We start from the raw sequence: 22,625 nt of genomic DNA, 5'->3' as shown, positions 1-22,625 counted from the left end.
AGGTAGAGGCTTGATCAGATTCAGGTTTGATGTTTGGTAGTGCCCTATACTTCTTAAGGGTGTTAATAAAGTCTGATTGCCTGGTTGGTTTTCACTTTTGGTGGCCATAGATGATTGTTACCTTCCTAGATTTATTAAATCATCAGGGGTTCTTGGATGTATGACTTAATGTTTATTACTCTCAACTTTCCTGGTTTAGAGTACTTTGTTTTTCTGTTTTTTTATTTTATCCTTGGTTACTATTCCACAATTTCGTTTGTATGCCTCTGTTTCTCCGTATATACGTTAAATGTTTTATGTTCCTCAAGTTTCTGTCTTGGGTACCCTTCTCACTTTGTACACTACCTGGGTAATTTTGTTTGGTTTAGCTACCACTTCTACTTGAATTTCCCAGAGTTTCCATTGCAGGTCTTTATTCTAAGCTCCAGAACCACATATCCAGGATGCCTCTTACATATCTTATAACTCTTCTCTGGGCTGCTGAATCATCATATTCTTTTGGTTTTCTTCTACCTCAGTGGCTGCTGCTTATCTGTCTGCTCGTCTAGCTTCCCTTGAAGGGTAGTACAGAAAGGGTAAGAGTTCTGGCTTTGGTGCCAGACTATTTGGGTTTGCCACCATTTCCATGGGTCAGTTACTTAAGTTCCTTATGCCTCATCTCATCTGTAAAGTATGACTAATAATAATACATACTTCATTGGGTTTTATGAGGATTCAGGGAGTTAGTATATCTAAAATGTTCAGAACATTCAAAAACTGTTAGTTATTATCATGGCTGTTATTCCTCATTCTGCTATTTGATATTAAATGTAGATGCTTTTTGGTACTTGATCCTTGTTCCTTTTCTTCTTACATTCTCATATCATCCATTCCCATGGTTTTAAATACTGTCTCTATGCTGATTAATTCCAAATGTTTATGCTTCAGTCTTTTAGATTTAAAATATGTAGAACTGAGAAGACCTCAGCTGATCTTATGGGAAGTCCTGAAGGTGGAATAACTACTCAGATCTGTGTTGCATTAGGGCGTGAGGGCTGGATCTTTATACCTCCCAACACATTCTTGGGATATTGGTTTCCATGGGAAAGTGGTATGACCATGGGTGAAGCAGTTCTTTTCAGCTGATGCAGTCCCCATAGGTGAGGGCTGTCAGTTGGTGGCATTCCCAGCAGCTCAAGTAGTAAGTCCTTTATCTCTAAATGTGATCTGGTGTCACATCACAGCATCTGCTACACTGCCATTTCCTCCCATCTCAAAATCTTCCTAGTTGTTCAGTGACTTAGGAGTCATTTTTCATTCCTCCTCCCTCTACCCTTGATTCTGTTGACACATTTTCTGTCTTCAAAATACATATCTCAAACGTTCTTTTCCTCCTAGCCCCTGTCATTGACACCTTTCTCTTACTTCTCCCCTAGTCTCCCAAGTGGTTTCCTTACCTCCAATTCTGCCCCTCGCCAAGCTCTGCCACACAGCAGAGAGCAATCCTCTCATACCTTAATCAGATCTGTCTACACCTCTGCCACTCTTTAAAGGCTTCTCCTTGTACTTAGGATAAAATGCCAATTATTTACCCTGGCCTGCAAGGTCTGACTCTTGCCTCTGTCTCTAACCTGTCAGATGCTGGTATCTCCTTCACCAACTGTGCTTCAGCCACACTGGTTTTCTCTCATTTCACAGAAAAAGCCAAGCTGTTTCCCATATCAGGTCTTTAGCTCCTCGTGTCTGGAATGGCAGCTGCCTTTGCTTTTCATATCCTTTTGGTCTCAGCTTAAATGTCGCCTCCTCATACCTCACCGAGAGACAGAAGATTCTTGTCCTCCTCCTCCTTTTCCCCACCCCTATATTATATTCTTGTTTGTTTCCTTTAGAACACTTACTACATTTTTAATGTTAGTAGTATTCTGCTTGTTTTTTTTTTAAATTATTTATTTATTTATTTATGGCTGTGTTGGGTCTTCATTTCTGTGCGAGGGCTTTCTCTAGTTGTGGCAAGTGGGGGCCACTCTTCATCGCGGCGCGCGGGCCTTTCACTGTCGTGGCCTCTCTTGTTGCGGAGCACAGGCTCCAGCCGCGCAGGCTCAGTAGTTGTGGCTCATGGGCCCAGTTGCTCCATGGCATGTGGGATCTTCCCAGGCCAGGGCTCGAACCCGTGTCTCCTGCATTAGCAGGCAGATTCTCAACCACTGCGCCACCAGGGAAGCCCCTGCTTGTTTTATATTCTTTTGTGTCTGTTTCTCCTTCTAGGATGTAAATAAACCCCAAGATGGCAGGAGCCATGTCTGTCTCATTCACCATTCTCAGCATGTAGCATAGCACTTTGCATACCTTGAGCACTTGATATTTGTTGAATAAATGTAATAAGTTCCTTCTCAAAGCCTTGAATATTGGGGTTTCCTTTTTCCTATCTTAGTAGCACAGCCCAACTCAAACTGGGAACTTGTGAATCATCTTATACACCTTTTTCCTCAGTTCTTTCCCCTAGTCCATTCAGTTACCGTGTTCTGTCAGTTTAAACTTTCATTTCTCATCATTAAAATCATTAATAATCTCTTGCCCCATCTCACTCCCATCAAATACCATTCTAATTCTTTTACATTATCACATAATTGGTCTTTCTAAAAATATAATTATGACCATTCTTTTCTTTTTGCTTAAAAATTTTGAGTTGTTCATTATTGTTTATAGGGTAAATGTCTAAGTTTCCTAGCTTTGTTTACAGGCCCCATCTGCCTTTTACCTCCCTCTCCACTTTCATTTCCAGCCATGCTTCCCCTTGTACGCTATGGGCCAGTAGTGCTAATCTACTTAGGGTCATTCTGAAAAATCTGTTGTTCTGTGCCTCCATGTCTTTGGCATGTTCTTCCACCCTTCACCTTCACCCTGGGAAACTGATATTCCGTCTTAAAAACCTTCCCCGATGTTAATCTCATTTGTATTAATTCAATACCTGGTATGAATCACCATTGGATATAATACATTATTATAATAATTTATTTGCCTGACATGCTTCCTAGACTGAATTCTTTATGGTCACAGGTGTCTAATTACCTTGTGTGCCTATTACTTAACATGGGATCTCACACATAGAAGATGCTTAGTAAATCGTTTCTAAATGAAATCTAGTATAACCCACTCATTTTACAGATGAGGAAAATGAGGCCTAGATAGGTAAGTGACTTACCAAACGCCATGCAGGAATTTGGTTAAAAGTAATCATTAGTGCTATTTTCATATTATATACCCTCTACTTACCTACCTCTTTTATTTTGTTCTTTTTTTCTGTGAACAAGGTTGCTGTGGTTAAAACTGTGGGCTCTGGAGTCAAACTGGTTTTGATTCTTGATTCTGCCACACATTTTGACCTTGAGCAAGTTACTTAACCTCTTTAAGCTTGAGTTTCCTCGGCTATAAGATGGTAATAATCATAGTTCCTTTATGGTGTTATTGTAAAGAGTAAATGAGATAATTTGAGTAAAGGGTTTAGAACAGTGCTTGGCACAGAGTAAGCAGTGAATGTAGGTCATTATTGTTGTTATTATTAGCATCTGTCAAAGTTCTTTGGTCACAACACCTCCTGGAAAAGGCATGAGATTTAGTTGTTATCACAAGCTGGTTCTGGTTCTCTTATAGGCAAGCTGACTGATAGAACAGCAAGCATTTTCCGAGGCAACCAAATGAAACTGAAGCTGGTCAATATTCAAAAAGCTAAAATATCTACGGCTGCATTCATAAAAGCCTTCTGCCATCACAAACTCATTGAACTGGATGCTACTGCAGTACACAGTGACCTCTCAATTCCAGACATCCTAAGTGGACTCTGCAGCAATAGCTGGATCCAGCAAAACCTCCGATGTCTCCTGTTGGACTCAACAAGCATCCCTCAAGATTCAAGACTGTTGTTCTTTGGTCAGCTCACTGGTCTTCGCATCTTAAGTGTTTTCAGTGTTTGTTTTCATAGTGAAGACCTGGCTAATGTTTCTCGGTTACCCAGACTGGAAAGCTTGGATATCTCTAATACTCTGGTCACTAACATCTCTGCACTCCTTACCTGTAAGGATCGACTCAGATCTCTCACAATGCACTATCTAAAATGCCTGACCATGACCAAACCACAGATTCTCGCAGTCATTAGAGAACTTAAATGTCTGCTTCACCTTGATATTTCTGATCACAGGCAATTCAAGTCAGATCTAGCTTTTCATTTGCTACAGCAGAAGGATATTCTGCCTAACATTGTGTCACTGGACATTTCTGGGGGCAGTTGCATCACTGATGAAGCTGTAGAACTGTTTATACAGCAGCGACCTGGGATGCAATTTGTGGGACTGTTGGCTACGGATGCTGGTTATTCTGAATTCTTTTCTACAACGCAAGACTTGAGGGTTTGTTCTTTACTGAAATAAGTTTGTTTCATTTGTTCAAAACATTTTTAAGTTTTTGTTGTATATCAGAATCTGTACTAGGCATTAGGGTTACAAAGACAGATTAAAAAATTCTTAAGGAGCTTAATTAAGAATTATTGTGTAGCTACTGTGTGGTAGGTTGTGAAAATATAACCTTAAACAAGATACAGTCCTAGCCTCCACGTCTTCTAGTCTGGTTTGATAATGATAAGCAGAGCCATTTATACATTACCTCTTACGTGCCAGATGTCATGCATGCACATTGTTTTCTACTTTAACCCTCCCGTTTTACGGATGAGGAAATGGAAGCTCAGGGAGGTTAAGCTACTTGTCCACAGTCATAGAAGTATTAAATGATAGAGCTGGGACTTGTATCCTGGTCTTTGTGACTCTAAAACTAGTGTTTTCACCTCTAGTAACAGCTAAATATAATGAATAAGGCAGGTGATCAATATGCCTAACACCATTTTTGGTGAAGGTATGACAAAAAGCAATTTTTAAAAGAGTCTTAAGAAAAAAGTATTGAACACTGCTGGAATATGTTTATAGCCTGTCATGGTGCTGTTTTTAAAGCAGCATATATTTAAATATTTATGTCCTAGAATATTTCTCTTTTAAAACAGTGGCTTTCTACCTCAGTTGTACATTGTAAACACTTTGGAAGCTTTAAAATACACTGATGCTTGTGTCCCATTCCCCAGAGATTCTGATTTAATTGGTCTGGGACTTGTTCTGGGCATCAAGATTTTGAAAGCTTGCACGTAATTCTAGTGTGCAGCCAAGGTTCAGAACCACCACTTTAAAAGAACCCTTTTAAAAAAATAATTATACCTTATGTAATTTTTCCTAGGGTGAGAGAGAAAAGTGATTTACAAGTCATTAGTTTTCACAATTTTATTCTTTTGATTTGAAAATAGCAATTGTTGTATTTTGAAGTCCTTTTAATTTTCTGGCTTGTTAATGAAAGTGGAAGCCATCAGTTACATCATTAGGCTACAAAGAGAGAGATAATTTGAACTTTCAGATTAAATGTGTATAGTAGAGAATTGTTTACCATGAATGAGCACTTAGGCCAGTTTCAGATTAATGGCATTTAGTGTCACAATGATCAAAAGACCACAGTGATTAAAAAAAATGGATTTTAACACATCAACTCCTGATATATACAGTAATATTGGACAAGTGCTAGAATATTCTGTAGACAGATTATGCATGTAGTTAAGATACTGTCAAAGTGGGTACACCAAAAGAAAATGAGAGAAGTTTTCTTTCAGTAAACTTTATCTGGTATACATGTAAGTTTAGTTTATTTTGAAAATTTTAAATTATGCATTATATACAGTGTTGGATATTGTGGGGATGGAGAGGAGAGACCATAATCTTCCTAGTACTAAGAAACTCTAAAGATCTTAATCTAGACTTACGTGGAGTGTAAGGTATGGTAAGTTTAAAAGGTGTGTTTCAGAAAATCTTATATTTAAGAGAAATATGTATTGCTCGAATCAGATGCAAAATATACTAAGTATTTTTGTTGTTTGGGTTAATCAAAAGTTTGCTTAAATTAAAATGGATAAAATTAATGTTAGTGAAAACTAACAGAACAAGTATGTGTTATTTCCTGCACCCAATGTTAGAGTGGGCAACGTGTACTTAATTGCTTTAAAATGGGTGGAAAGGGCACCCGCCATTAGTATTAAAAGCCATGTAACATTTTCATTTGCTAAGAAATCCTTGTTGATCCACTGGTGGGGCGTAGCAAGAATCCCTTTTGAGGATTGTTGTGTTTTTTTGTTTTTTTTTTTTAAGATTTCTTCTCTATTCTTTTTTTTTTTTTTTTTAAATTTTATTTATTTATGGCTGTGTTGGGTCTTCGTTTCTATGCGAGGGCTTTCTCTAGTTGTGGCAAGCGGGGGCCACTCTTCATCGCGGTGCGCGGGCCTCTCACTATCGCGGCCTCTCTTGTTGCGGAGCACAGGCTCCAGACGCGCAGGCTCAGCAATTGTGGCTCACGGGCCTAGTTGCTCCGTGGCACGTGGGATCTTCCCAGACCAGGGCTCGAACCCGTGTCCCCTGCATTGGCAGGCAGATTCTCAACCACTGCGCCACCAGGGAAGCCCTTGAGGATTGTTTTGTAATGACATCTATAGGAAGCCCTGGAGGGAGAGGGTGATGCAACAGCTATCTGGTCTTCTGCTTAGCCTTACTATGGCTTATCCTTTGTTTCTCTTTCAGCTCTTACGTCTGGATGATCGCAAAACTTTAAAAAATTTTAGAATATATCCAGTGTTTAGATTCTTAATAATGTGTAGGTCGTTGGGCAGTTGATCTATGTATAGTACTTGCAAAATTATTTTGAAATAATTTTTAACTTTGCAGATCACTAACTTTAAACATTTTTCCAAATTTGTTTTTTCATATTTTATCTCTACATGCACGTGTACACACATGTGCACACACACACACACACACAGTTTTTTTCTTGAGGGTAGGTTGCATACATCATGCCCCTCTGCCCCTTAACATACTGTAGTTTGTATATCCTAGAGTAAGGATAGTCTCTTGGTCTCTTCCGAGAGCAAGGATAGTCTCAAGGATGACCACAGTGCAGCTATCAAATTTCAGGAAATTTAGCATTGATGCAATACTTTTATATAATCTACTATATATATTATCCCAGTAATGCCCTTTATAAAATATTTTTCCTTTTAGTCCAGGATTATTTTTGCATTCAGTTGTCATATTTCTTTATAATTTAAACTAGAAGAGTTCCTTAGTCCTTCCTGTCCTTTGTTACATTGATATTTTTGAAGAATACAGACCAGCATTGATTTGTTGGCTTTTTTGAAGAATACTGCTCATTTTGGGTTAGTCTGATGCTTCCTCATAATTATATTCAGGTTCTTCCATCTCTGCCCGGAATACCACATAAGGGATGTTGTGTCCTTCTCAAGTGTATTACAACGTGAAGCACACAGTGCCCCTCATTAGTGAAGTTACTTTTCATCACTTGGTCAAAGTATTGTTCAGGTACTAGGTAAAATATCCAGGTGCAGATAAAATATTATCTATATACTGTTGTATTGTTTCTACACTACATAGGTAATACTATTCCTCTTGAAACTAATAAGCAATATATAAGATATTAGAAGACTATGCCAATATCCTGGTCCTCATCAAACTTTCTGATCTAGATATAGCATCATTGATGTTTCTTACCTGAACCAATCTTCACTGCAGTGGTTGCAAAGTGGTGATTTTCCAACTCCAGCTCTCCTTTCTACATTTAGCAAGTCTAACGTATCCTCAATGTGGACTCATTGATTCCTGATGTTTTCAATGATTTATAATTCATTACTCTTCTTAATTATTTTGATGCTCAATTTGTCACAGGTTGGCCAATGAGAGCTCCCGTGTCAGTTTTTACATGCCCCCATTTTTGTTGTTGTTATTATTTTGAGTACTTCTTTACTTTCTGGCAAACTAAGATGTTCTAGGCTTCTTATACTTCTCTGTTTTTGGCCTTGGAATTAGACATTTCTCCCAGAAGCCCTGGTTCCTTTTAGGAGGAAACCAATATCTGAGTACTAGATGTGTTTTTAAGCCCTTTCAGCAAACAGAGCCAAGAAATAGATGAAGTAAGTTTAAAAGTGATATTTCCAAATGACCATCCTCATACTGTTCTTTGCCCTTCCACATTCTGTATTTGTATCTCTCTTTTCCACAGTGAGAATTTTGGCTCTCAAAAGCGTCAGCACATTTGCTTAATCCTACAACACATATAAAATAGTTTGAGAGTTGCTACACCTATACTACTTGTTTTTTTCTTTTACATTATTTATTTATTTATTTATTCGGTTGTGCCGGGTCTTAGTTGCAGCAGGAGGGCTCCTTAGTTGCGGGTCTTCGGCTCCTTAGTTGTGGCATGCGAACTCTTAGTTGCGGCATGCGTGTGGGATCTAGTTCCCTGGCCAGGGATTGAACCCGGGCCCCCTGCATTGGAGCGCGGAGTCTTAAACAGTGCGCCACCAGGGAAGTCCCACACCTATACTACTTTGAAACACAAACCTGCTAAAAAAAAGTTGAAGATATGTTTGCAGTTCTTTCTTTTCCCTCTTGACTGAGAGTATAGTCAAAGTACTAAGCACATATATTTAGGTTTTTAAATTTCCTCTTCTTACACAATAGGTAGCATAGTATATGTACTCTGCATTTTGCTTTTTTTACTAAGCAGTATGTCTTGGAAATCACCCTGTGTCAGTTCATGTTCCCATTTTTTGGGAGGGGATGGTAAAATACATATAAAATTTATCATTTTAATCTTTTTTAAGTGTATAGTTCAGTGGTTTTACATACCTTCATAATTTTGTTCAACCGTCACCACCGTTCATCTTCATAGCTCTTTTCATCTTGTAAGGATGAAATTCTAAACCCATTAAACACTAACTCCCCTTACCCCTTCTCCCGGGACCCTGGCAACTCCCATTCTACTTTTTGTCTCTATGATTTTGACTATTCTGACTACCTCATATAAGTGGAATCATACAGTACTTGTCTTTTTGTGACTGGCTCATTTCACTTTGCATAGTGTCCTCAGGGTTCATCCATGTTGTGGCATACTGCCTTTTTCAGGTTGAATAACATCCATTATGTGTATACCACATTTTGCTTGTCTGTTTATCATCGATGTACACTTGGGTTGCTTCCATGTTTTGGCTGTGTTGGTAATTGTGAATAATGTTGTTACAAGCATGGGTATACAAATATCTCTTCGAGACCCTGCCTTTTTTTTTTTTGCCATGCCACACAGCTTGAGGGATCTCAGTTCCAGGGATTGAACCTGGGCCACCGCAGTGAAAGCCTGGAATCCTAACCACTAGGCCACCAGGGAACTCCCAAGACCCTGCTTTTAATTCTTTTGGTATATACCCTGAAGTAGAATTGCTAGATCTTATGGTAATTCTATTAATTTTTTGAGGAACTGCCATACTGTTTTCTACAACAGCTGTACAATTTTACATTCCCACTAACAGTGCACAAATGTTCCATTTTCTTCACATACTTGCCAACATATATTATTTTCTGTTTTTTAATTTTAAATTTTTTATTTTTTAAAGGTCAGCAGAGACATTAAAAAAATTTTTTTTAACATCTTTATTGGAGTATAATTGCTTTACAATGATGTGTTAGTTTCTGCTGTATAACAAAGTGAATCAGCTATACGTATACATATATCCCCATATCCCCTTCCTCTTGCGTCTCCCTCCCACCCTCCCTATCCCACCTCTCTAGGTGGACACAAAGCACCGAGCTGATCTCCCTGTGCTATGCGGCTGCTTCCCACTAGCTATCTATTTTACATTTGGTAGTGTATATATGTCCATGCCACTCTCTCACTTGGTCCCAGCGTACCCTTCCCCCTCCCCATGTCCTCAAGTCCATTCTCTACATCTGTGTCTTTATTCCTGTCCTGCCCCTAGGTTCTCCAGAGCCTTTTTTTTTTTTTTTAGATTCCATATATATGTGTTAGCATACGGTATTTGTTTTTCTCTTTCTGACTTACTCAGTATGACAGACTTTGGTCCATCCACCTCACTACAAATAACTCAATTTTGTTTCTTTTTATGGCTGAGTAATATTGCATTGTATATATGTGCCACATCTTTTTTATCCATTCATCTGTCGATGGACACTTAGATTGCTTCCATGTCCTGGCTATTGTAAATAGCAGCAGAGACTTTAAAAAATTTTTTTTAAAATTTATCTTTGGCTGGGTTGGGTCTTTGTTGTTGCACACGGGCTTTCTCTCTATTTGCGGCAAGCGGGGGGCTACTCTTTGTGGCGGTGCACAGGCTTCTCATGGCGGTGGCTTCTCTTGTTGCGGAGCACGGGCTCTAGACGTGTGGGCTTCAGTATTTGCAGCACGCGGGCTCAGTAGTTGTGGCACGTGGTCCCTAGAGTGTGTGGGCTTCAGTAGTTGTGGTGTGTGGGCTCAGTAGTTGTGGCATGTGGGCTCTAGGGCACACGGGCTTCAGTAGTTGTGGCTCGTGGGCTCTAGAGCGCAGGCTCAGTAGTTTTGGCGCACGGGCTTAGTTGCTCCATGGCTCATGGGATCTTCTGAGATCAGGGATCAAACCCATGTCCCCTGCATTGGCAGGTGGATTCTTAACCACTGCGCCACCAGGGAAATCCCTGATTTAAAATTTTTTAGTAGTAGCCATACTAATGGATGTGAGGTCGTATCTCATTGAAGTTTTTTTTTTCTTTTTACAGGGATAACCCTTTTAATTTTTATTTTATTTATTTTTTTGGCTGTACTGTGTGGCATGTGGCATTTTAATTCCCTGACCAGGGATCGAACCGACGCTCCTTGCATTGGAAGCACGGAGTCTTAACCACTGGGCCGCCAGAGAAATCCCTTGAAGTTTTGATTTGCATTTCCATACTGATCAGTGATATTGGGCATCTTTTATAAGGAGCTTATTGACCATTGGTATGTCTTTGAAGAAACGTCTGATGAAGTCCTTTGCCAACTTTTAAATCAGGTTGCTTGGGGTTTTTGTTGTTGTTGTTGTTGAGTTATAGGAGTTCTCTGTGTAGTCTGGATATTAATTCCTTATGATATATGATTTTCAAATATTTTCTCCCATTCTCTGGGTTGTCTTTTTTCATGAAGTTCAGTTTGTCTGCATTTCTTTTGTTGCTTGTTCCTTTGGTGTCATATCCAAGAAATCACTGCCAAGCCTAATATTGTGAAGATTTTGCCCCATGTTTCCTTGTAAGAGTTTTATAGTTTTAGGTCATAAATTTAAGTCTTTGATCCATTTTGAGTTTTTTTTTTATTGTAAGAGTTTTAAAAATTATTAATTTAAAAAAATTTTTTGGCTGCATTGGGTCTTTGTTGCTGCATGTGGGCTTTCTCTAGTTGCGGCGAGTGGGGGCTACTCTTCATTGCGGTGCATGGGCTTCTCATTGAGGTGGCTTCTCTTGTTGCAGAGCACGGGCTCTAGGTGTGCGGGCTTCAGTAGTTGTGGCATGTGGGCTCAGTAGTTGTGGCTTGCGGGCTCTAGAGCACAGGCTCAGTAGTTGTGGCGCATGGGCTTAGTTGCTCTGCGACACGTGGGATCTTCCCAGACCAGGGCTCGAACCCATGTCCCCTGCATTGGCAGGCACATTTTTAACCACTGGGCCACCAGGGAAGTCCCTGAGTTAATTTTTTTAATATGGTGTTAAGTGAGGTTTCACAACTTCATTCTTTTACATGTGGATATTTAATTTTCTCAGCACAATTTCTTGAAAAGACTGTCCTTTCCCCCACTGAACTGTCTTAGCACCCTTGTGAAAAATCATCTGACCATATATGCAAGGGATTACTTTAGGGCTTTCTACTTTATTCTTTTGGTCTCTATGTCTTGTCTTTATGCCAGTGCCACACTGTTTTGACTATTGTAGCTTTGTAGTAAGTTTTGAAATCAGGATGTGTGGCTCCCTTGGGATTCCATATAAATTTAGGAGGTGTTTTTGTATTTCTGCAAAAAAGATTGTTGAGAGTTTGGTAGGGATTACATGAATGTGTAGATCACTTTGGGTAGTACATCTTTATTTTTTAATATATAAATTTATTTTATTTATTATATTTTTGGCTGTGTTGGGTCTTCATTGCTGCGAGCAGGCTTTCTCTAGTTGTGGCGAGTGGGCTTCTCGTTGCAGTGGCTTCTCTTGCTGCGGAGCATGGGCTCTAGAGTGCAGCCTCAGTAATTGTGGTGCACGGGCTTAGTTGCTCCGCGGCATGTGGGATCTTCCCGGACCAGGGCTCGAACCCATGTCCCCTGCATTGGCAGGTGGATTCTTAACCGCTGTGCCACCAGGGAAACCCGGTAGTACATCTTAAGTCTTCTAATCCATGATCATGGGATGCGTTTCCATTATTTATGTCTTCTTTAATTTCTCTCAGCAGTGTTTTGTAGTTTTCAATTATACAAGTCTTTCATTTCCTTGGTAATTCTGAAGTACTTTATTGTATTATTGTAAATAGAATTGTTTTCATAATTTCCTTTTCAGATTGTTCATTACTATTGTATAGAAGTGCAACTGATTTTTGTGTGTATCCTGCAACTTTGCTGGATTCATTTATTAGCTCTAACAGATAGGGTTTTTGTTTTTTGTTTTTTGTTGGAATCTTCAGGGTTTTCTACATATAAGATCATACAGTCTGCAAATAGGTTATTTTACTTCTTCCTTTTCAATTCGGATGCCTTTTCTTTCTTTCTTTCTTTTTTTTTTTTTTGCCTAATTGCTCTGCCTAGAACTTCCAGTACTATGTTCAGTAGAAGTTGTGTAAGTGGGCATCCTTATCTTGTTCCTGGTCTTAAAAGCTTTCAGTCTCTCACCATTGAGTATGATGTTCACTGTAGGTTTTTTATATATGGCTTTTATTAAGTTGAGGTAACTTCCTTTCCTTCTATTCCCAGTTTGCTGAGTGTTTTTGCCATGAAAGGGTGTTGAATTTTGTCAAATGCTTTTTCTGCATTAAATAAGATGATCATGTGGGTTTTCCCCCTTCATTCTGTTAATGTGGTATATTACATTGATTTTTAATATACCATGGTATGTTAAACCATCCTTGCATTCTGGGAATAAATCCCACTTGGTCATGATTTATAATTCTTTTATTATGCTGCTGAATTTAGTTTGGCTGTATTTTGCTGAGGATTTTTGAATCTCTGTTCATAACGAGTATTAATCTCTAGTTTCCTTTTCTTGTAGCATCTTTGGCTTTGATATCAGGGTAAGGCTGCCCTCGTAGAATGAGTTAGGAAGTATTCCCTCTCCAGTTGTTTGTTTAATACATATTTATTTATTTATTTTGGCTGTGTCGGGTCTTAGTTACAGCACGTGGGATCTTCTTTGTGGCATGCGGACTCTTAGTTGTGACATGAGGACTTCTTAGTTGTGGCATGTGAACTCTTAGTTGCAGCATGCATGTGGGATCTAGTTCCCTGACCAGGGTCGAACCCGGGCCCCCTGCATTGGGAGCAGGGAGCCTTACCCACTGGACCACCAGGGAAGTCCCTCCAGTTGTTAAACTTTGAAAAGGATTGGCATTATTATTCCTTAGGTACTTGGTAGAATTTACTAGTGAACCCATCAGACTAGGGCTTTTCTTTGTTGGGAGATTTTTGATTATTGATCCAATTTCCTATTTAAGTTTTCTGTGCTTCATGATTTAATCTTGTTAGGTCTTGTGTATCTAGAAATTTGCCCATTTCATCTAGATTATTCAGTTTATTGGGGTGTAATTGTTCATAATACTCTTCTTATAATTCTGTTTTTTTTTCTGTTGACTTGAATTGAATTTTTCTGTCTTCATTTTCATTTCAGATTTAGTATTTTGAGTCCTTTCTTTTTTTCTTAGTCTCTGTTTTTTTCCTAGTCCATCCATTTGTCAATTTTGTTGATCTGTTCAAAGAACCAACTTTTGGTTTCATCAATTTTCTTACTATTTTTCTATTCTCTGTTTCGTTGCTCTCTGCTTTGATAATTATTATTTCCACCCTTCTGCCAGCTTTGGGTTTAGTTTGTTTGATCCATTTACATTTGAAGTAATTACTGATTAGGAGTGACTTCGGTCATTTTGCTCTTTGGTTTCTATATGCTTTATAGCTTTGTTGTCCCTCATTTCCTACATACTGTTTTCTTTGTTCAACTGACTTTTTTTCTTTTTCTTTTTTTTGGTGGTTTAAACATCTCTGACATTTCCTTTTTTGTATATTCCATAGCTGTTTTCTTTGTGGTTACCATGGGGGTTATAGTTAACATACTAAAGTTAAAACACTCTAATTTGAATTTATACCAGCTTAATTTCAATTAAATACAAGAACTCTATTCCTTTACATCTCTGTCCCCACCCCTTTTAATTGATGATGTTCCCAAATTACATCATTATACATTGTCTGCCCCAAAGCACAAAATAATAATTCTTTTTAATGTAGTCATCTCTTATGTAGAAAACAAAATTTGGAGTTATAAACCAAAGTTATAATAACACTAGCTTTTAGATTAATAATTGTTTTTTAAAAGACATATTAGTTTCTTAAATCATGTAGAAAACAAAAAAGTGTAGTTACAGACCATTTAAAAAATCTCTAGCTTTTGTAATTGCCCATGTATTTACCTTTATTGAGATTTTATTTCTTCATATGGCTTCTTGTTACTGTCTGGTGTTCCTTCATTTCACCCTGCAGGACTTCCTTGAGCATTTTTCATTGGGCAAGTTTAGTGGTAATGAATTTCCTCAGCTTTTCTTTATATGGAAATGTCTTGGCTTCATCCTCACTTTTGAAGCACAGTTTTGCTGGGTATAGGATTCTTGGTTGACAATTTTTTTTCTTTTAACACTTTGAACATACCAGCCTACTGTCTTCTGGCTTCCAAAGTTTCTGATGAGAAATCTGCAGAAAATCTTACTGAGGATCCTTCGTATGTGATGATTTGCTTCTCTCTTGCTGCTTCTAAGATTCTTTGTCTTTGGCCTTTGAAAGTTTGATTATAATGTGTCTTACTGTGAGTCTTCTTGAGTTCATCTTGCTTGGAGTTCCTTGAGTTTCTTGGATGTTTATATTCATGTCTTTCATCAAATTTGGGAAGTTTGCAGCCATATTTTTCCAAATATTCTCTGCTACTTTAACTGTCTTCTTCTAAGACTCCTGCAGTGTGTATGTTGATCTGTTTAATGGTATCCCACAGGTTCCTTAGGCTCTGTTCCCTTGTTTTCAGTATTTTTGCTTTCTGTTCCTCTAACGCAATTTCCATTGTCCTATCTGCAAGTTTGTTGATTCTTTCATCTGCCTTGAATCCCTCTAGGGAATTTTTATTTCAGTTATTTTACTTTTCAGCTCCAGAATTCTTTTGATTCCTTGTAGGTTTTTTACCTCTGTTGAGTTTTCTCTTTCATTCTTTTTCTTGACTTTATCTACATTTTCCTTTAGTTCTTTGAATATCTTTAAGGTGGTTGTTTTGAAGTCTTGCTTGAGTAGCGCTGCTGTCAGTTCTTCTACAGGGACAGTGTCTTTTTTTTTAATTAATTAAATTTTATTTTATTTTTGGCTGCATTGGGTCTTTGTTGCTGTGCGCGGGCTTTCTCTAGTTGCGGCGAGTGGGGGCTATTCTTTGTTGCAGTGTGCGTGCTTCTCATTGCGGTGGCTTCTTGTTGTGGAGCACAGGCTCTAGGCTTGTGGGCTTCAGTAGTTGTGGTGCGTGGGCTCAGTAGTTGTGGCTCGTGGGCTCTAGAGTGCAGGCTCAGTAGTTGTGGCACATGAGCTTATTTGCTCCACGGCATGTGGGATCTTCCCGGACCAGGGATCGAACCCGTGTCCCCTGCATTGGCAGGTGGATTCTTAACCACTGCGCCACCAGGGAAGCCCCAGGGACTGTGTCTTTTGATTTTTCTTCTTTTTCCTTTTGAATGGACTATGCTTTCCTATTTTTTTATATGCTTTATGATTTGTTTTTGTTGTTGTTGAAAACTGGACATTGGAAATTAATAATATGGCAACTCTGGAAATCAGGTTTTTTTCTTTTCCTGGGGTTTGATGCTTTTGTTATTGTTTTTGTATTTTGGGTCTGTGTTGAGGATCAGTCTGAAGTATAAACTTTAAGATCTTTTTAGGTCTTTTTTGAGCCTTTTCCTGGGCATGTGCAGTCACTTTGGAATTTTCCCTGTATATGCAGTTGTTTTGAATGTCATGGTCATTAATGTCTCCTAGAAGGGGAAAAAGAAAACAATGAAGGGGCAGCCTTTTAAATCCCCTGGAAGTCCCTTTAGCTGGTGGGAGAGGGGCTTTGAACAGTTGGTGGGGCAGGGGTGCAACAACAGTGGCTGCCCACCTCTTTGTACCTGTTATCAGAAGCAGCAAGCAGTGATCAGAGCACAGATCCCTGATATTTGGAGGGCAGGGTCCTTGTTCCCACATGGGCTCTCACTAGCTAAGTGCAGGGAGCTCTAGGAGCATGTGCTGGTGGCTGGGGGGTGGGTTGGGGCATGGACAGCTGTTATTGTGGTAAGAGCTGAAATTGATGGAACTGAACCACAATTTACTGTCCAGACTTCCTCTAGAAGTTGCAAGCATGGATATAAACTCCTTTGTTTACCTTTTTTTTCCCTTATTTCTTGAAAATGCTTGTCCACTGTTACATTGCTTTGTGTGTTGCTTGTTAAGTCTGATGACAATCTAATTCTCTAATTTGTTTGATCTTTTTATGTGAAGGCCCTGAAGATTTTTTTCTTTATCTTTAAATTCAATCCTTATATTGTGCTATGTCTCAGACTTGATCTGGGTCAGTTTTCCCAGGTAGCTGGTGGATTATTTCAGTGTATTGATTTAGGTCTTTTTTTTATTTCTGGAAAGTTTTTCTTGGTAGTAGTTTTAAATATTAGTTCATTTCTTCCCCAGGAACTTCAAGTGTATGTGTGTTGGATCTTCTTTATATTTTTCTATATAAGCACTCAATCTTAGATTCCTTTTTACTTCTTCTTTCTTAAAATTTCTTTCTCTTGTTTATTTCTTGCATTTCTTCTTCTTACTAAATATTTATTCAACTCTACTCTTCCTTGGGTACTTTGTAACTTAATTTTTATGTTTGATATGATTTTGTCTTTTTCCTGAGTTTAATCATCCCTTGTTTCATCTTTCTGTTGAAGGTATTTTTTCACATCCTAACATGCTGATTAAGAAGATTTAATTCAGTTTAAAGTGCTGTGTTACAATTTTCTTCTGATTTGTTGTTGGTTTATGGGAAGAATTTTTCTCAGCTGAAATGTGTAGATTTGCTTTTTTAAAAATTTCTTACAGTAGCTTTTTATGGAATTGGTTTGAATCTTTTTATTTATTGGCATTTAATTGACAGGGTTCCTAATTCAAAAGCACTCTTCTGTCAGTTTAATGATGTGACGTTTCTTCAATGGGTGATGCGACTACTGGTCATGGTGGAATGGAGAAGAGGTTGTTTTTCTTTTCATTTTGTAGGATCCTGAATTTTATCCCTTTATTTTCTTCTTTTTCTTCACCACCCAGGAATGCTAAAAACTGCGTAATATCTAGTTTTATCTACATTCTTTGTTGATTTGATGGTTTGGATCAGGAGGATACCAATGTCTATATATAGACTTTCTGAAATTATTACTTAAGTGGTAGCAAGGAAGAATTATATTAATATTAATTAATTAATTTTATAACCGGTCAACTCCTTTTTCATCTTAGTTATTTTATGTGGTCTTTTCCCTGTCTTTTATTGTCTAATTCATTCTATATGAGTACTTAGAAGATGTGCATTCATGGTTATTTATTGGTTGTTTAAGAATTTACATGCTAGCTAGTATTCAGTTGCGGTCTCAACTGTAATATAGTTGTAGGGAGATGGTATTTGAATCTGGCCCCACCACTTAACTGGTTTGTTACATTTAACAATGTACATCACCTCTCTGGACCCACCATGTAGAAGTGAGGTTGAGGAGAACTTTTACCTACTAGAATTATGATTGAATGAGATCAAGATTGTAAAGCTCTTAAAACATTTAAGTGAAAATCTGTTGTTTCAAACACTTGACACGCTCTAAAAGCCTGTGCTTGAAGGTGAATGGTGAAACCTATTGGTAACATCCTTGTTTTCCAGGTTGCCGGAGGAGCCAATATGAGTCAGATTTCAGAAGCACTGAGCCGATACAGGAATAGGTCATGTTTTATGAAGGAAGCCCTCTACAGGCTCTTCACAGAGACATTTTCAACGCAAGTAGCCATGCCTGCTATTTTAAAGGTAACTGCACCACAGAAATGTAGTTTTTATTACTACTTATTATTTGGTTCAATTAAAGTTGTTCATCAAACACAATGAATAGGGTTAACTTACATGCCTTATTCTATTGTGAGTCAAAGTGCCCTCACAGATAGAGGAGAATGGTGTTAGGCTTAAACTGCTAGAGCATCTCTTGTTTTGAGCATCTGAATCAATTTGAATCATTCAAATTTTTGAATTTGGTCTGAGCAGGGGATTCTAGAAGCATTGCATTGTTTTGCCTAAAACAGGACTTAATCTTTAAACATGAATTCACTTTGCCTAAACATTGTTTTATTTGTTTACTCTTTAAAATCTAAGATATGGTTTTCTGAAAGAAAACAACAACAGTATCCCCAATAAGAACAGAACAAACTAACAATAATTGAAGGTAACCAAGTCTACCATTTAAAGTTATTTTGTGAATAAAGTAAAATTACCAGTATCGATCGAGCCAACTTTGCTTTGGTTTACGGAAGAATGAATTGATTTTAAATGTAATTGGAAGTTTTAAGTGGTTTGGGAAGGAAAACTGCAATCATTTAAAATTAAATGTAACATAAAAATGAAGAGTCTTAAAGTCACCTTGTTTTTATCATTTGTAATTTTTTGTAGTTCCATAAAACTAGGGCTATTTCTGTACCATGGGAGATTAGATTTATTCATAACTTAAAAATGGTACTGTATAAAGGAAAAAACTGTGGATCTTTGTTTCCCATCTGTAAGGAGGAGGTTGAATTAGATGTTCTAGAAGTCCTTTTCATATCTAAGACTGTGTGATTTTTGTTTTTGAAAATCATGTTTGTTTTACTTCATACATGTTTATATTGCCGATGATGGCAATCCAGTGAAATCCTAAGAGCAGTTTAGCAATATAGAAAAAAGACATTTTCCATAGGAGAAGTGTATCCCAGGTCTGAGTTCATGTAGGTGTCAAAGTAAGGGGCTCTGGTCTCTTGACAGTTCATAAAATCATGGTTCATGCGTGTATCAGCAGACTGGTCTCTGAGGTGGGTAAGGATGATTATCCCTATTCGATAGACAAAACAGACCACGTTGTCCCTGAATGTTAGAGCAGGTGTGGTCTAAGCTTAGTATAACACCTTCATTTTACATTTGTTTCTAGGTCTTATGCAGTCTGTCTTCTAGTTGCCTTTCTAATGTTAGGGTGTTTTTGTTGTTTGTGGCTGCGTTGCGTGGCTTGTGGGATCCCAGATCCCCGACCAGGGATTGAACCCGGGTCACAGCAGTGAAAGCACCAAATCCTAACCACTGGGCCACCAGGGAACTCCCTAATATTAGGTTTTACCACTTTTCAGATTATTTCAAATTCAGATTTCTTCCCCTTCTCTTGGTGGATTCATCCCATCTTTTTGTCCACTTTATGTTTTTCCTTATCACATTTCCCTTCCCTAGTAATTCCTCTCCATTCCACCCCTACCTCCATCTCCTATCCAGATCCCATCTGAGACCCTGCCTAAATGCGTTTTCTGAATGAAGCCTTTGACTTCCATACCAGAAATGATTGTTCCCTGCATAACCATCTTAGGCAGCACTTTACACCTCTTTTTTGGTGCTTTTTTTCAGCTTCATGTTTTGAACTCGCTTACAATGTTATTTGTTTACATACCTTATTTCTTTCATAAGGCTTTATGCTCAGGAGTAGGGTGTAAGTGATTGATGTTGTGTCCCCTGTAGTGCTTATCATAATGTCTTGGGTGGATTGAGGCTCAATAAATGACTGTGAAGTCACAGATGACGAAACAGAGGTCCAGAGAAAGGAAGTGAGTTACCTAAAGTCACACAGCTAGTTAATGGCTACATTTGGATTGAAAGGTATTGCTGGTGTCCTAAAAAATAAATGCCGAGGAAGGGGAAAATCTGTTACTTTTTGTCCCAATGAGCAAATATTTTTGACAACTAACACAAAAATAAGACTGTGTAAAGAATGCTAATGTTGTCACATGCCACTAAAAACAAGTTCATCTTCAGCTTGTGGCTATAGGAATGAGGAATCATCCATTGGATTTGCCAGTGCAGTTCACAGCCAGTGCTTGTGCCCTCAACTTAACACGCCAGGACCTGGCCAGGGGGATGCCTGTTCGTCTGTTGTCAGAGGTTACCTGTCTACTTCTCAAGGCTCTGAAAAATTTCCCCCATTACCAGCAGGTAATTTGGTTTGAATATTTGACTGTGCTTCTTACTTAAGGACAAATATATGAAAAATATTTTTTATTTAGTTCTGATTTTTCATCCTGAGAGAGAGAGAAGGAGGGAGGAAGGGAGGGAAAGAGAGAAATAGGTAAGGAATTCATGTTTGTTATAGAAAAAATAAGAAATATAAATAAGTAATAGGGTTTAAAATTTTTAAATTGATCAGAAACCAGTTACCCAGAAACATCTACTATTAACACTTTAGCACATCCTATAGGCTTAACATCATGTGTGAAATTAAACTGAATTGAATCATAGATCTAAATATAAAAGCTAAATTATAGGTCTAAATAATATAAAAGCTAAAACCATAAAACTTCTAGAAGAAAACGTGATGTCAGAGTAGGCAAAGTTTTCTTAGGATACAAAAAGCACACATCATAAAAGAAAAATAATAAATTGGGATTCATCAAAATTAGAAGCTTCTGCTCAAACACACACAGACATTAAAAAATGAAGAGGTAATCCAGCGCTGGGGAAAATGTTCATCTTATGTATATGACAGAGGACTTTTATCCAGAATGTGAAGAACTGTTTGTCTTGTAACACAAGACAAACAAACCAATTTTTTAAGAAGGCAAAAGGTTTGAACAGATACTTCACCAAAGAAGATAGGCAGATGGTAAATGAGCACATGAAAAGATGCTCAGTATCTTTAGCCATCAGGGAAATGCAAATTAAAAGCACATTTGGATACCACTGCACACCTAGATACCACTACACACCCCCTAGATTGATTGAAATAAAAAAACTGACAATACCAAGTGTTGACAAGAGTGTAGAGAAACTGAAATTCTCATATATTGATGTTAAGAAGGTAAAATGATAAAACCACCAGTTCAACAGTCTGGTAATTTCTTTGAAAGTTAGACATGAAAGTCCTCTTTCATGCTACACAGTCATTTCACTCCTAGAGAAATGAAATCATATAACCATATAACGACTTATACACAAATGCTCATAATATCTTTATTCATAATCCCCCCCAAACTGAAAACTTAATGTCCAGCAGCAGGTGAGTAGATAAACATATTGTGATATATTCATATAAGGAAATACTACTTGGTGATACAAAGGAATGAAGGTACTGATACATATACAACATGGATGAATCTCAAAAACATTATATGCTGAGCAAAATAAGCCAGATGCAAAAGAGTAGATACCGTATGATTTTACTTATGTGAAATCTTAGTAAAGGCTAATCTGTAATGACAGTGTAATTTTCTGGGGCTGGAATTTGCAGGGTTGGGATTGAGTGGAAGGGGGCACAGTGGAACTCTTTGGGGTGATGGAAATATTTTTTATGTTGCTTGTGGTGGTGGTGGGTGGTATTAGTTACACATCTTTATAAATTTGTCAAATCTAATTGAAGTGTGTACTTAAAATGGGAATCGATTTATTAAAAATACAACAAGGAAGGTGGTCTTTCCTTGTTTAAAAAAAAATCTGTATTTCCACTTTCTCTTGAAAAGTTGGATGATCCTTCTCAATTCAGTCTTAATTCCGGCAGCCATCAGTTGGAGCTGAGTAACAACTGCCCCTATAGAAGGGTATGAATTCTCCAGTTTGCCATAATTCCTACCACTGCCCTATTGTTTTGTACTCTGCTTTCTTCACTTGTTTATGTTACTGCCTAGTTCCTGCTGGCATTTTAGGTTTGCTATCCCTGCCTCATACACTGCTGTCATGGCAGTGCATGTCACTGGCCTACTCATGGCCTTTCAAAGAGATGTTATATTTTTCTATTCCTAAAGCTTTCCTAGAAGGCCTTTTCTCTTTCTTTCCTATCTTTAAAGGCATAGTTCAATCCCTACCAATCATAGGTAGAAAGTAGAAGCTCTGTCACAGAATTAGTTATGAGATCTGGTAAGGACATTTATCATTCAGTAGATGGGCCAGACTTCCGGTAATTGATTTGGACTGACACACAGGCAGGCAGCTCTCCACATAGATCCTTCTAGGGTTCAGGGAGAAGGGAGACTGCCTCTTTGCCAAAAAAGGGATTGTTCTTTAGGCAAAGGTGAATGTTACAGAGTTTAATAGTAAGATTAAATGAAGAACTTGGAGAGGACCAGGTACACAACGAGCTCTCAGTAAGAAAAGCTTATTAGTAGCACCTTCCAAATGTTTAATTAGAACCTTTATTTAGAATGAGTATACATTTGCTCAGAATTACTT

At 38.1% G+C, this 22,625-nt stretch overlaps 1 protein-coding gene across 1 annotated transcript in view; it reads left to right on the top strand.

Moving 5' to 3' along the window:
- The window catches only part of ZYG11A (zyg-11 family member A, cell cycle regulator), a 61,613-nt gene that overhangs the window by 22,800 nt on the left and 16,188 nt on the right, over positions 1 to 22,625 (top strand). Inside the window, exons 3-5 of the mRNA XM_061186584.1 lie at positions 3,631 to 4,382; positions 18,072 to 18,212; positions 20,223 to 20,399. Of these exons, the coding sequence (XP_061042567.1) occupies positions 3,631 to 4,382; positions 18,072 to 18,212; positions 20,223 to 20,399 (1,070 nt within the window). The remainder of the gene's footprint in view (positions 1 to 3,630; positions 4,383 to 18,071; positions 18,213 to 20,222; positions 20,400 to 22,625) is intronic.

Source organism: Eubalaena glacialis, chromosome 3, assembly GCF_028564815.1.
Source record: "Eubalaena glacialis isolate mEubGla1 chromosome 3, mEubGla1.1.hap2.+ XY, whole genome shotgun sequence".
NCBI classification, from domain to species: Eukaryota; Metazoa; Chordata; class Mammalia; order Artiodactyla; family Balaenidae; genus Eubalaena; species Eubalaena glacialis.
Note: the sequence above shows the minus strand (reverse complement) of the source record. Positions and strands in the feature narration are given on the sequence as shown.